General features: G+C 48.2%; 2 protein-coding genes across 2 annotated transcripts; both read left to right on the forward strand.

Moving 5' to 3' along the window:
• Positions 1-5834: 5834 nt before the first annotated feature.
• Positions 5835-6687, forward strand: PtA15_11A208 (uncharacterized protein; the record flags this gene model as incomplete). The annotated part of the gene is made up of 3 exons (XM_053161093.1): positions 5835-5980; positions 6255-6357; positions 6439-6687. 3 exons carry the CDS (start codon positions 5835-5837, stop codon positions 6685-6687), a joined length of 498 nt encoding a protein of 165 aa, XP_053025074.1.
• Positions 6688-6713: 26 nt separating this feature from the next.
• PtA15_11A209 (uncharacterized protein) lies at positions 6714-8340 on the forward strand (the record flags this gene model as incomplete). The annotated part of the gene is made up of 6 exons (XM_053161094.1): positions 6714-6770; positions 6840-6856; positions 7245-7337; positions 7408-7604; positions 7692-7923; positions 7968-8340. The coding sequence occupies 6 exons, from the start codon at positions 6714-6716 to the stop codon at positions 8338-8340; spliced, it is 969 nt and encodes a 322-aa protein (XP_053025075.1).
• Positions 8341-12736: the final 4396 nt, after the last annotated feature.

A 12736-nucleotide genomic window follows, 5' to 3' on the forward strand; every position in this document is an offset into this window, starting at 1 on the left:
TCATAGTGCCTTTGGCACTATTCAGGGTGCCTGGGCACTATTCATAGTGCCTTTGGCACTATTCAGGGTGCCTGGGCACTATTCATAGTGCCTTTGGCACTATTCAGGGTGCCTGGGCACTATTCATAGTGCCTTTGGCACTATTCAGGGTGCCTGGGCACTATTCATAGTGCCTTTGGCACTATTCAGGGTGCCTGGGCACTATTCATAGTGCCTTTGGCACTATTCATAGTGCCTTTGGCACTATTCATAGTGCCAAAGGCACTATTCATAGTGCCTTTGGCACTATTCATAGTGCCTTTGGCACTATTCATAGTGCCTTTGGCACTATTCATAGTGCCTTTGGCACTATTCATAGTGCCTTTGGCACTATTCATAGTGCCTTTGGCACTATTCATAGTGCCTTTGGCACTATTCATAGTGCCTTTGGCACTATTCATAGTGCCTTTGGCACTATTCATAGTGCCTTTGGCACTATTCATAGTGCCTTTGGCACTATTCAGGGTGCCTGGGCACTATTCATAGTGCCTTTGGCACTATTCATAGTGCCTTTGGCACTATTCATAGTGCCTTTGGCACTATTCATAGTGCCTTTGGCACTATGAATAGTGCCAAAGGCACTATTCATAGTGCCTTTGGCACTATTCATAGTGCCTTTGGCACTATTCAGGGTGCCTTTGGCACTATTCAGGGTGCCTTTGGCACTCCTGTCTGGCTGTCCAGTGCGCAACCTCCACACCCATGTCCAAGATCTCGCGCGGCGTTGGAGATAGGCGTCTAGTCGGTGCGCGGCCTTGTTGGGCGTCCAGGGTTTGATGGCGGGCGGGGAAGGCGGGGAGGGGGCAGCCAGGAAAACGGCGGTCATGCACGGGCACCGCGTAGATCCTTCGGAGGCTTCAGAAGCCGAGCAGCTCAAGGGCGTCGAACAGGGACTCCAGGTCTGGTTCCACAAGACATGCGCCTGCGAAATCTGCAGGCTACACAGATGGTCAGTGGTCAGTGGCGCGGGAGGGGGCTTCATCGATGGAGGCACTGAACTAGAGGGATCTTGGCCGCGAGCATGAGGGCCGCACGGGGCGCATGATTCTTGTCCTCTGATACCGGATGGTTGAGTGCATCCTTAGGTGCATGGGTGTTCTCAAGCCAATTAACAAGCGCGGTGCGGGGCGCGGGCGCTTGTTGGAGCTGGCGAAGAGGCCGACAAAGTGTTGCCAGAGCGGCCGTCGGCTCTGGACTCGCTGAGACACAGGCAGGTCTATGTATGGGCAGCCGCACGATTTTTTTGGCGGCGGAAGAAGAGCAGCCGGGTGTGTGGGGTGGGAGGCAAGTCCGTCCGGATAGCCGTGCATGGCGGGAGACCGGAGTATGAAGTTCCTGTGCGCGAATAGTCCCAGTTAGCAGATCCATTAGAGAGACGCGGAAAATTCAAGGAGGGAGGCCCCGGGGTAATTTGAGTGTTTTGCCTTATGGACCTGGTGTGATCCCACTTTGAGATTGCGCCGCGGCCTCTGACCGAGATTGCATTGGCAGAAATTGATATTTTATCGACCGGGAGCGGGTTTGCATCGAGCAAAAGCGATATCGGGTCGAGCAAGGGCGAGGTTGCATCGTGCCAGCCCGGTGGAATCTCGCGAAAGCGGCATCACGCGATATTGAGTCGATCGTAGCGTCGCAGATGGTCAATACAATGTGGCTTGGGGCCGACGTTGAGTCGGGGGGCCTTTGGGTCGGTTTACAACCTGGGCAACACAACATCAACCGGGGGTTGCGTCGGTGGGGTGTCTGCCAATCTTACATCACCCACCGGCCTTTTCAGATCGGACCACAGCGATGTAACATCTGCCATCGCCGATTTAACATCACAAGACAGTTACGTCGGACTCTTGCACCGATGTAACATCGGTTCAAAACATCTGACGTAAGCGCGGATGCAGCCATCCGATACAATTGTATTGGCAGTGAATCGGGAGGGCTGAACCCCTCCAGCGTCTCGAGAACGTCCAGCAGCTCGTCAGTCGCGAGGAACAGCCGGATTTGCTTGGCCATGTCCAGCTCGGTAGCATTGTCCAAACCGGCCACCATCTCGTAGGTTTTGATGAACCTCTCGACCTTGGTTCCATCGAAGCACAGCCGCTTGTTCGGCGATTTGATCTTAACCATCGCGGCGGATTCTAGAAGGAAAATTGACGGACGACGGGGTGCGGCTCACAGCGTGGCAAAGTAATGCTTTTGACGTGTGTAGAGAACCCTGCACCAGGAAAAAAAAATAGTCACTTGATGACAAGTGACATCATGCCAGCTCCAGCGGGCTACCCACCATCTACCCACCATCTACCCATCATCTACCCACCATCTACCCACCACCTAACCAGTTTAAGAATTTCCACAGGAGATCCTCAGTTTTTGCTGGGCACCACTGATCCCCATTTCTGGTCAGCTGATACTCAGCTTTAGCTCCCAGCTTATGCTCAGCTTTGGTGCCCAGCTCATGCTCAGCTTTGTTGCCCAGATCAGAACCAGTCCTGGCCCAGCTTATTTTCAGCTTTATTCCAGTCATGGCTCAGCTTAGACTCAGATTAGGACTATAATTGGCCCAGCCAATGCTCAGCTTTGGACCAGTATTGGCTCAGCTGATTTTCAGCTTTGGATAAATCTCGGCCCAGCCAATGCTCAGATTCTGAGTCTGACCACTCCTGTAACAGCTTATGCTCATCTGTGGACCAGCCTTGGCTCAGCTGATGCTCAGCTGTGGACCAACCTTGGCTAAGACAATGCTCAGCTGTGGACCAGCCTTGGCTCAGCTGATGCTCAGCTGTGGACCAGCCTTGGCTCAGCTGATGCTCAGCTGTGGACCAGCCTTGGCTCAGCAGATGCTCAGCTGGGGAACAGCCTTGGCTCAGGTGATATTAATCTTTTGAATAGTCTCAAAAAATCTGATACTCAGCTTTGTAACAGCCTTGGCTCAGCCAATGCTTAGCTTTGTACCAGCATTGGCTCAGCTGATGCTCAGCTTTTGAAATATTTTGGCCCAGCTGGTGTTAATCTTTGAAACAGTATTGTCCCAGCTGATCCTAAGCTCTGCACAAGCCTTTCCCAAGATGATGCTCAGCTTTGGACCATTGTTGGCTAAGCTGATGCTCAGATTTGGAATATTCTTGGTCCAGCTGACACTTGGATTTGTTTCAGGCTTGGAATATCCAATGCTCAGCTGTGGCCCAGGCTCAGCCAATGCTCAGCTTTGGCCCAGGCTCAGTCAATGCCTACTGCTCAGCTTATGATGAGCATCAGCTGTTCCTGGGAAAAAATTTGGATCAGCTGACTGTGCCACATTGAGTGCTCTGGTGCAGTCCTGCAAGCTCTACAAGTGCTGGTGCAGCAGACTTGGAGCAGCGCTGGAGTATCTCTGGAGCAGAAACCAAAGCTGCATCATGTCACTTGCCATCAAGTGACTATTTTTTTTTTCCTGGTGGGAGGTGCACTATGGAGTGGACTTACTTCTATCTCTACTGTGCCCCGCCGCTGAACCCCTTTAAAAAAAGAAATGACCAAAGAAATGACCAAGTCCTCAAACGTCTTGATCCTGAAACGTGGACTATACCACTTTGAAACGAGCCAAACAACGATATGGTTGGATGGATCTTGAGAGTTCCGGAGCAAAAAGAAGCAAGCTTCCTTCAGCTGGGATTCCAAATTCGGACAAATGATAGTAAAAAATAAAAAAAGTGTAACCGCCAAGCGCCTCAAAACCACAGTCCGAGACTGTAAATCTTGAGGTCACTGGTTCGATCCCGGCTCGGGGGACCAAATGTGGAGCTCCGTCTGGTGCTAGGCCGGCGGCAGCGCTGGGAGGGGATAGGTGTTGCGTAGACTGCCCTCACGGATGGTCCAAAAGATGAGTCGTTGGGATTTGAGTTGATAGCTGTTGGTGAAGTGGTTTTGAAGTTGTTTGCCGGGGTTTGGATCCTCAGCGGCGGTTTTTTTTGATGGGAGAAGATTCTGAATGGGTGATTGGACTCTTGGATTTGGACTCGTGGGACTCAGAAAAAAAGGATTCTTGAAATTTTGATAACCCCCTGACTTGGATCAGAACAGGTGCTATGGCCTCCTATCCTCCAAGTTCGCCGGGAACTTGGATTCCTGAAGGCCTGTCACAAGGATGTCGTCATCTCCTCGTGCGCCATGCGCGCGCACTACACAAGAAAACAAGAAAAGAAAGAAAAGAAGGCAGAACAACACCAAAACAAAGCTCAGAAGAAAGAACCAACAATGAAACTGAAGAAGATCTGAGAGAGAAAGAAGAAAAAAAAAAAGAAGGGAAGAAGAAAAACAAGAAAGAAAGCCACAATCTAAGAGATGAAAGAGAAAAGAGCAGGGGAAACAAGATCAGACAACAAACAAAAGAAAAGCAGAAATAAACCCACAGAAAAATCTGTGTTAGGACCAAGAAAGAGAAAAGATGAAAAGGGGAAGGGATGGGAAGTAAGAATGAGAGGAGAGTGGGGAAAAGGGAGAAAGAGGATCTCAGAGAATCTTGAGGGCTGATCTTGAAGATTGAACCTGAAGCTGACTACCATTTTGACCACCACACCGGAAGGCACCCAGCGTGTCTTACAACAACCTGATGTGGGTCCTGACGCCACTTGGCCTTGGACCCCCTGTCCCCTATCACCGTGATGCCAAGCTGGACTCCGGGTCAAGCTGGCGTCATGTAACGCCCAGCTGGCGCCTGTACAGCCCCCGCGCCCTCATGGCGCCCCAGCTTTGCCCAATTTGTCCAGGTGTGTAGGTTACATCCATATGAAGTTGATGCCGTGCGGGTCAAAGATGCATCAGCAGCGTGGTGGTGGCATCGTCGCCAAGGATATGTACATACAGCATGCAGGGCCAAGTCAAGGAAGCCAATGCAAGCTTGCTGGGGGAACTGGAACGTGTATAAAAAGAGGTGCCCTTGAGTTTGGATAATCTCCAGGGCGTCCTCTGCCGCTGTACTTCCAGCGTGTGGTTTGTCCTCACCCCCTCCGCTGTTGCACTTGCACAGTTTGAGGGGCTAAACTCGTTGGCCCCCCTTTGCATAATGCCTTCGATGCAGCGCGCTGGGGGTCATCCTCTCACTGTTTTTTAACCCTGCTAGACAGGGATAGACAGTGGGCCAGGGTGCATCAGCTTGCTGATGTTAGGTGGCTGGTTGCAGGCTATGGTTGTATTTCACTGCAAAAAAAACTATGTCAACTGCATGCAGTTGACATGCAGGGAGTTCAATTCTGACTCTAACTTGAACTCAGGTTGTGGCTCTGGGTAGTGGTACAACCTGCCCCTTGCATCACGATGCCAAGACACATACATATGTACATATGGCCCTGAGCTTCGAGGCCAATGCTCAACCAGCGGCGGATCCTCAACCTCCCTGAGCCTTGTGATGTATCAGGCAGCTGAGGAGCTCCCATTGAGTCCCTCAACGGCCACTGGTCATTTCGAGTCGGCTACACTTTTGATGACCAGCACTGGTCAATTGGGGGTGACTTGATAGCTGGATCTGCAGAGACGGACACAGTTTCTGTTAGAGTGAATCATGCACTTATGCAAAAGCTAGAATAGAAACATGTACTTCAGGCACCTACAGTTCCGGCACTCTCTTGCCCGGGCTCCTCTTTGACAGCTTCTGATTCTGTAGTATGAGGGATCCCAGGTGCAGGCGGAGGGATCCTGCCACCTGTCAATGATGGTGGGCAGGACACCCTTGATGTTGAATTGATTCAAATGGGAGGGCCGGGCTCCGGGATGATGCGCTATCCCCTCGGATCCCACATGCAGCTGCAGCGGGGGCGGCTGGCGCAATGGAGGGAGCCAGCCAGCTGTTGGTCCAGAACCTCAGCGCCAATCTGTCCGACGACAAGGTCATCAAAACATTCAGGATCTATCTCTCCCGACAGGACCTTAGGAAGATGACAAAACGATCCGACCGCGATGCGCTCAACTATTGGTTCCCTTAAGTCCATCTCTCCCCCACTTTCCCCCATCCAAAAGCTGCGGACAGCTTCGCTTACTTCAGTCTTTTTTGTTTTGGTCCTCTTCTGACACCCGATTGTCAGGCGCATTTCCAAGATATTCCAGACTCTCCGTTCTCTCCTTTGTATCAATATTGGCGGGTTGGATTCGGTGATCAGCCTAAGCTTCACGTATTTGCTCTTGTACAACAAGCCGGCCGAGCCAGCCAAATAACCCAGGATTTGCTCGCAATATTGGTGCTCAAACAGCGTGGCTTGGATCAACACCACCCAAGCAGTAGCACCGCCACCCATCCTCTTTCAAGTATCAGAAGCAGCAATCCAGCCCGCAGCTACCCACCATACCGGCTCCGTCAGATTTCTACCTGCCGATGTCCGCTTGGCCACCAACTTCTTCCACATCCTCACTCATCCTCAGGCTATCGTCAACCAGCAAGTCGCCGCCATCATCTCGCTTCCGCCCACTCTGCTTGCCAAGCTGGCCCGGACTCCAGACATTGATGTCCAGCAATGGAACATCGAGCAGGAACACTGCCTCGAAATCTTCCTTGTCATGGCCCTCTCCGCCCCGAAACCATCCCCCTTGCCTTGCTGTCCAGTAGTCCCCGCAATCTCCTCGACTACAATTGGATCAATGACCGATTCGATTTGGAGAGGACTTGCGACAAAAGAGGACTACTGATGATCAACGAACTCAAAAGATGCTTCATGGCCGACCGACTAGTACCTTCTTATCGTAATCTGATTGCAATGGCTGTCATCGAAGTCAGTGCAACTTTAGTCCTTTTCTGTTTGATCCGCAGCTAACTTCGCTAATTGGCTCTTGACTTATAGGCCAAATTAAAAATAATGTACGCAGGTTTCTTGCCGGTTGATCTAATATTCTTTTTGCTGTGCGCAAGGTGCGTGAAAATCTTGTTTTTTTTTATGATCTTCAGAGTTGCCTTCGATGATGCTAATACAACTTGCAACACTTCATCTTGAAAAAACAAGGCCCGGAAATTATCTCCCACTGTGGATACTAGCATTTGATTGTCTTCTCCTGCTGAAAGGATTTCAAGAGGCTATCATTCGATACATGTTCTTAGTTTTACGTGATGATCCATCTCTGCTGCTTCGCCGGCGGTTGGCAATGGGTTTAGTCCAGTGCTTACCGATTTTAGTTTTGCTGGAAGAAATTGGTATGTAACCCTCTGACCACAACTTCTCAGTGATCGACGAAAGTCACCCGTTCAATAGCCTAAAGTTCAATCACAAGACCGTCACAAAGCATCTGAGAGCCGAAGTTGGTCGTGCATTAATTCTGAGAGAATGTATCATGTCTGTTATGTTGTAAGTGTTCCACCCCTTCCCTCTCTGTCCGTTATCGGGTTCTCACCCATTCGTTGTCTTCACATTTTAGAGACCCCGCCGTAGACACGGACGTGCAAACTTGTCTGTTGAAAATATCAGAGATCCTCTTCAAACCTTCGGATGAATCTGTGCCCGTTCGGATTCCCGAAGAAAAGCGACCCAAATCAGAAGCTCCGATGCCTGTTTCTACAAAAATTTGGATTCATGCTCCCTCAGCTCCCGCTATTGAACCGGCACAATCTGCAGGTTTGGTTTTTTTTTTTGTCTCTTGGTTTGTCAAGTCCACCACGTTCTTTTTGACTTCACTAAGGCGCTCTTCTATGTGCCTATCAGCTCCCCTGCCGAAGATAATTTTGAAAGATCATCAGCATCATTTGACAAATGATACCGACCCGGGGGCCTCCTCACCCCCAGCCCCATCGGCACCAGATGTACCGTCGAAGCTAGCCGCGGCCTCAATAAGGAAACCAAAACCTCCACCCAAACCCGAAAAGTTCCAGGCTAGTGGCATGTCGATTCCCGATAATAAGATGTGCCATTTATTACTCTCTAAGTGTCGAACTTCGTATGTGGCTGCCGGGATCTGATGATGCTTGATGTTATTATTAGTGTTGAGCTGTTTAATGAGCCAGTCGACCCGGTCAAATACCAAATCCCGACTTACTGCGCGGTGATTGGAGGCCAACAGAGCGCGCGAGATCTGGGGACGATCAAAGCGAACCTGGTCGCGGACCGATACAACAGCATCGGCGAGTTCGAGGCGGACGTGCGGCTAATGCTGAAGAACTGCTTCACGTTCAATGCGCCGACTACCCCGGTGAAGGTGATCGGACGGGACCTCGAGAAGGCCTTCGACATCGCTATGGTCAAGGTTTGCAAAGACGCCGGGTTGCCCCCTACCGCTGGATCATCATCCACCCCTGGAGACAAACGCAAGGGCGTCGAGCCCTCCGCGTCTTCGAAAAGATCTCGCGTCGGGTGATTCAATAACTAACTTTTGCTTGTATGCTTGAACTCGAATCTTGAAATCATGTATCCAAAAAAAAACCACCCTCCCCTCCCGGATCTGCCACTCTCTTCATTTATTGTCCAACATAGCAGGTCAAAGAATATCATGATTACTTGTGCCTTCTTGTTAATTCTCCATTTACTCTCCTTCCCAATTTTCTATATTTCTGCAAACACTTGACAAAAGAAACCCGATCTTGTTCTCCATGATCTTCTAATGAATAGTATACATGTACAATGTATTTTTTCTTCTCCTTTTTTGGGTGGTCTTGTGTGTGTATCTGAAGTTCTTTTGGCTTTTTGTGCAACATGTTCAGGCCCCATCTAGAGAGGGGAGGGGTTTTCCTCAGGGGGAGGGGATGATTTGCGCTGAGGCACTATTCACTGTGGCAAGGCATCCCACTGTACCTTTTTTTTCTGGGTCAGGACAGTTTTTGGTCAATATTTTGGTAAAAAAATTTGGCAGTTGAAAAATCAACTTTTATATTGCACAGACCAGGTCACTAAATCCACAATTGCACCCACATGGTTTTTGGGAGTCAGAAAATCAACTCCCCCCTTGGGAATGGGAGCCAAAAATTTAATTTCACAAAAAATCCATGAATTTAAAGAAAAATTCATATCTCCTCACTTTGGCACCTCAGCCCCCAAAGATTTTGCAGTGGGCAGAAATATATCTTTAAAGCACCTGGTTAGCTGCTTGGCGTAGCAAACCCCAAGAAAGAGGTGGGCTACTGTGGGTGCAATTTGGTGAATTTCCTTAGCAAGAAAGCTACCAAATTGTTAGCCATGGTGCCCCAAAGTGCACCAAAATTTTGTATCATGAATTTAAATACTCTGTAAACAAATGGCTAGCTGCAAGGCAGTGACCCATCAAAAGAAAATGATTTTGAGGCATGCCTTCACCACAGTTAATAGTACCTCCACCACAGTCATTAGTCCCTCCACCACAGTTCTTAGTCCCTCCGCCAAAATTATTATTCCCTCCACAACAATTATTATTCCCTACAAAAAAATTATTAGTCCCTCAGCTACAGTTATTAGTCCTCAGCTACAGTTATTAGTGCCAGCTACAGTTATTAGTCCCTCCCCCACGGTTAATAGTGCCTCTGCCACAGTTATTGGTCCCTCCGCCACAGTTATTAGTCTGCCAACATATAAACTGTAGCTTAGGCACTATTAACTTTGGCGGAGGGACTAATGACTGTGGCGGAGGCACTATTAACTGTAGCAGAGGCACTAGTAACTTGGGCAGAGGCATGCCTCAAAATCATTTTCTGTTGGTGTTTTACTGCCTTGCAGCTAGCCATTTGGTTACAGAGTATTTAAATCCATGATACAAAATTTTGATGCACTTTGGGGCACTGTGCCTAAGGATTTGGCAGCTTCCCTCAGAAGGAAATTCACCAAATTGCACCCACGGTAGCCCACCTCTTTCCTGGGGTTTTCTACTGCCAAGCAGCTCACCAGGTGCTTTCCACAAGTCTTTCTACCCACTGTAAAACTTTTGGGGGCTTTGGGGCACTGTAGCTAGGGCTTTGGTGGATTTCCTTAGTAGGAAATCCATCAAATTAGACCCCCAGTTGCACATGACTTTCCTGGCGTGTGCTACTGCCAAGAAGCTCAAAAGGTGCTTTAAAGACGTCTTTGTCCCCACTGTAAAACCTTTGGGGGTTTGGGTGCCCCAGCAAGGAGATATGATTCTTTCTTTAAATTCATGGATTTTTTGTGAAATTAAATCTTCCACTCCCATTCCCAAGGGCGGAATTAATTTTCTGACTCCCAAAATCCACGAGGGTCAAATTTTGGTCCTCCAGACTGGGGGTGGAAGTCGTGACCGGGTCTGCGTGAGGTAAACACATTTTGGGATTCAATTTTTCAACTCCCAAAAATTTCATGGGAAGGCTTTTTTGGGTGAGGATACCCCTCAATCAACACTTTTTGATTGGATTATGGGTTTTCCAACAGCATCTGTTATTGTGTAGTGGTTAGGTTTTCCCTTTGGTAAGTTTGAGTGGCCATGAGTTTGACCCTGTGTGTTGATGTCTGGGTTTAGAACATCCATCTATGGGTTGATGGCAATTTATACAGGCCACATGCCAACCAATAAGTCTATAACTATGGGTATAAACAGGTGGGTCCAATCAGACCAGGTGACATTTCAAAAAAAAAGAACCACTGGGCAGAAACCTTTGCCACGATATTTCTGGACTGCCCTCCATCTGAAAAGCACAAAAATATGTTCAGGTTGTGGTTTGAGCCCATGGTCTTGACAGCTTAAGGGCCCACTTGCAAAATGTAAATCCTTCAGGTGCGCCAGTACAGCTTATTGCCTTGTGCAACTGTAGTGGCAGAGTGATGCAAGGGTGGCATTTCCCCCAGCAGCCATGGGGCACTGGTGGCTTGCACTTTGCTCAAGGGGGGGCCACCTTTCAATTAAGTTAGCCTCCTTTGGAGGCTTGCGCCTTGCCAGGCTTTGCCCAAGTGGGGCCGCATTCCAACTCAGATTAAAGTTTGACATCAGACAAGTCCAGAGCACAACCCTGTTAAAATCAACCCAACCAGACCAATAAGTACCAGCTTCGGGTAAAGAACAGAAACGAGTAAGTAAATATTTCAACTATTTTTCCTTTGGAAGCACTTCTACTCATCCAGAGATCAATTTTCCAGATTTAGCATGGGTGTCAAATACGTGACCTGTACCTGTATTGAACTTGGCTGTAATAAGCTGAACCATCTAGACGCTGGAGTCGTCAAAACAGGATTTCGAATGTCCCAGTCGGCATTTACCAACCATCAAAATAAAATCAAGGAAAAATTAAAGCAGACTGGCCCATCAAACACCCTTGACAACTCATTGAAAGAAAGACAGGAAAGTTATTTTTATAATCCAATAAATAGTTCATTTTATTCCTTCTTCTTCAGTCTAATACTCAGTCCAGCCATGATATTGAAGTTTCTTCTGTCCCTCTGATCAATCTGTACCAAAATTAAAATAGATATCTCAAAATGAATCCGGATCAACAGACCAGGTGATTTTTTCAATATGGGGACTTGGGAGCCAAAGACTTGAGTAATAAGTTAATTTTGCTTGATTTAGGTTGGTACATCCACGGCTGCGGTTCCCCCAAGAAATGATGATAGGATTCCTTTGGCACTTCTCCAATCATCAAGCTCCAGCAACAAACATGCAAATACCGTCCCCGCTGCGTCTGTTAAATCATTCGATTTCTACGAACCTCATGCTCTGGTTGTGATGATTCAAGCAGCCGAACTTTCGCTAGTGGAACGTCTTAGTGAGGATGCTGTCAACCGCTTTTTGAGGATGGAAATCGAAAAATGGCTATTGAACGATCCCAATACTCCGAACTACCACATCACCTCCGACCAAATACCAAAAACAATTGACACAGTTTTTAACCGTCTTGGCCTATCGCAAATTATTATACATGCCACCTGTTGCCCGTCTTGTTTTTCAATCTATCCAGCACCAGTCCGCCCCACAGCCCACTCGCTTCGCAAAAAAAAACCATTCAACCCACCATCAATCACGCATTGCACCTCAAAATTTTACTCGACTAGCAAGCGTTTTGTGAATTCTTTGGGTGGGAACTGCCCTCCTTGCGGTGAAGCGTTGTTCAAGAGCCCTCCACCCATTCGCGATTATCCTTACACACCTGTCAAGACATTCTCGTACCACACACTAGCCAACTGGATTGCAATCAAGATTCGCCATGCCAAATTCGAAGATCTGCTAGATTCGTCACTCTCACAATCAGTCGAATCAAACTCTAGTACCATGAACGATGTATGGGACGGAAGTGTTTGGAAAACGTTCCAGGATTCAACTGATCCACCCAGGCTTTACACTTCTGTTAGTGGCAACCTTGTTTTCAGTTTATTTGTTGATTGGTTTAATCCTTTTCGTGGCAAGCATCAGGCGCCAGTCTCTGTTGGAGCTATTGTACTAGTTTGCTTGAACCTCCCGCCCTCAGAAAGATATCGGGAAGAAAATCTGTTTCTCTTTGGAATTATTCCTGGCCCAGAGGAGCCTTCGGTGTTTCAAATGAATAATATTCTTCAGCCACTCGTTGATGAGATGCAACGCTTCTGGAAAGGCATCTGGTTTGATTGTTCCTCTAGAAACCCTGAAGGACGCCTTTTTAAAGCTGTAATATTTCCTTTAATTGCTGATTTGCCTGCCTTGCGCAAGACTGCAGGTTTCATGGCTCACAACTCGACAAACTTTTGCTCTCATTGCCTTTTGAATTCTGCCGACATCAACGAGATTGACCCCAAGAAGTTCAAACCAAGAAATCACGAGTCTCATCTAGCCCAGTCTTCGGAATGGTACAAAGCTAAAACTCATT

Source organism: Puccinia triticina, chromosome 11A, assembly GCF_026914185.1.
Source record: "Puccinia triticina chromosome 11A, complete sequence".
Lineage (NCBI taxonomy): Eukaryota > Fungi > Basidiomycota > Pucciniomycetes > Pucciniales > Pucciniaceae > Puccinia > Puccinia triticina.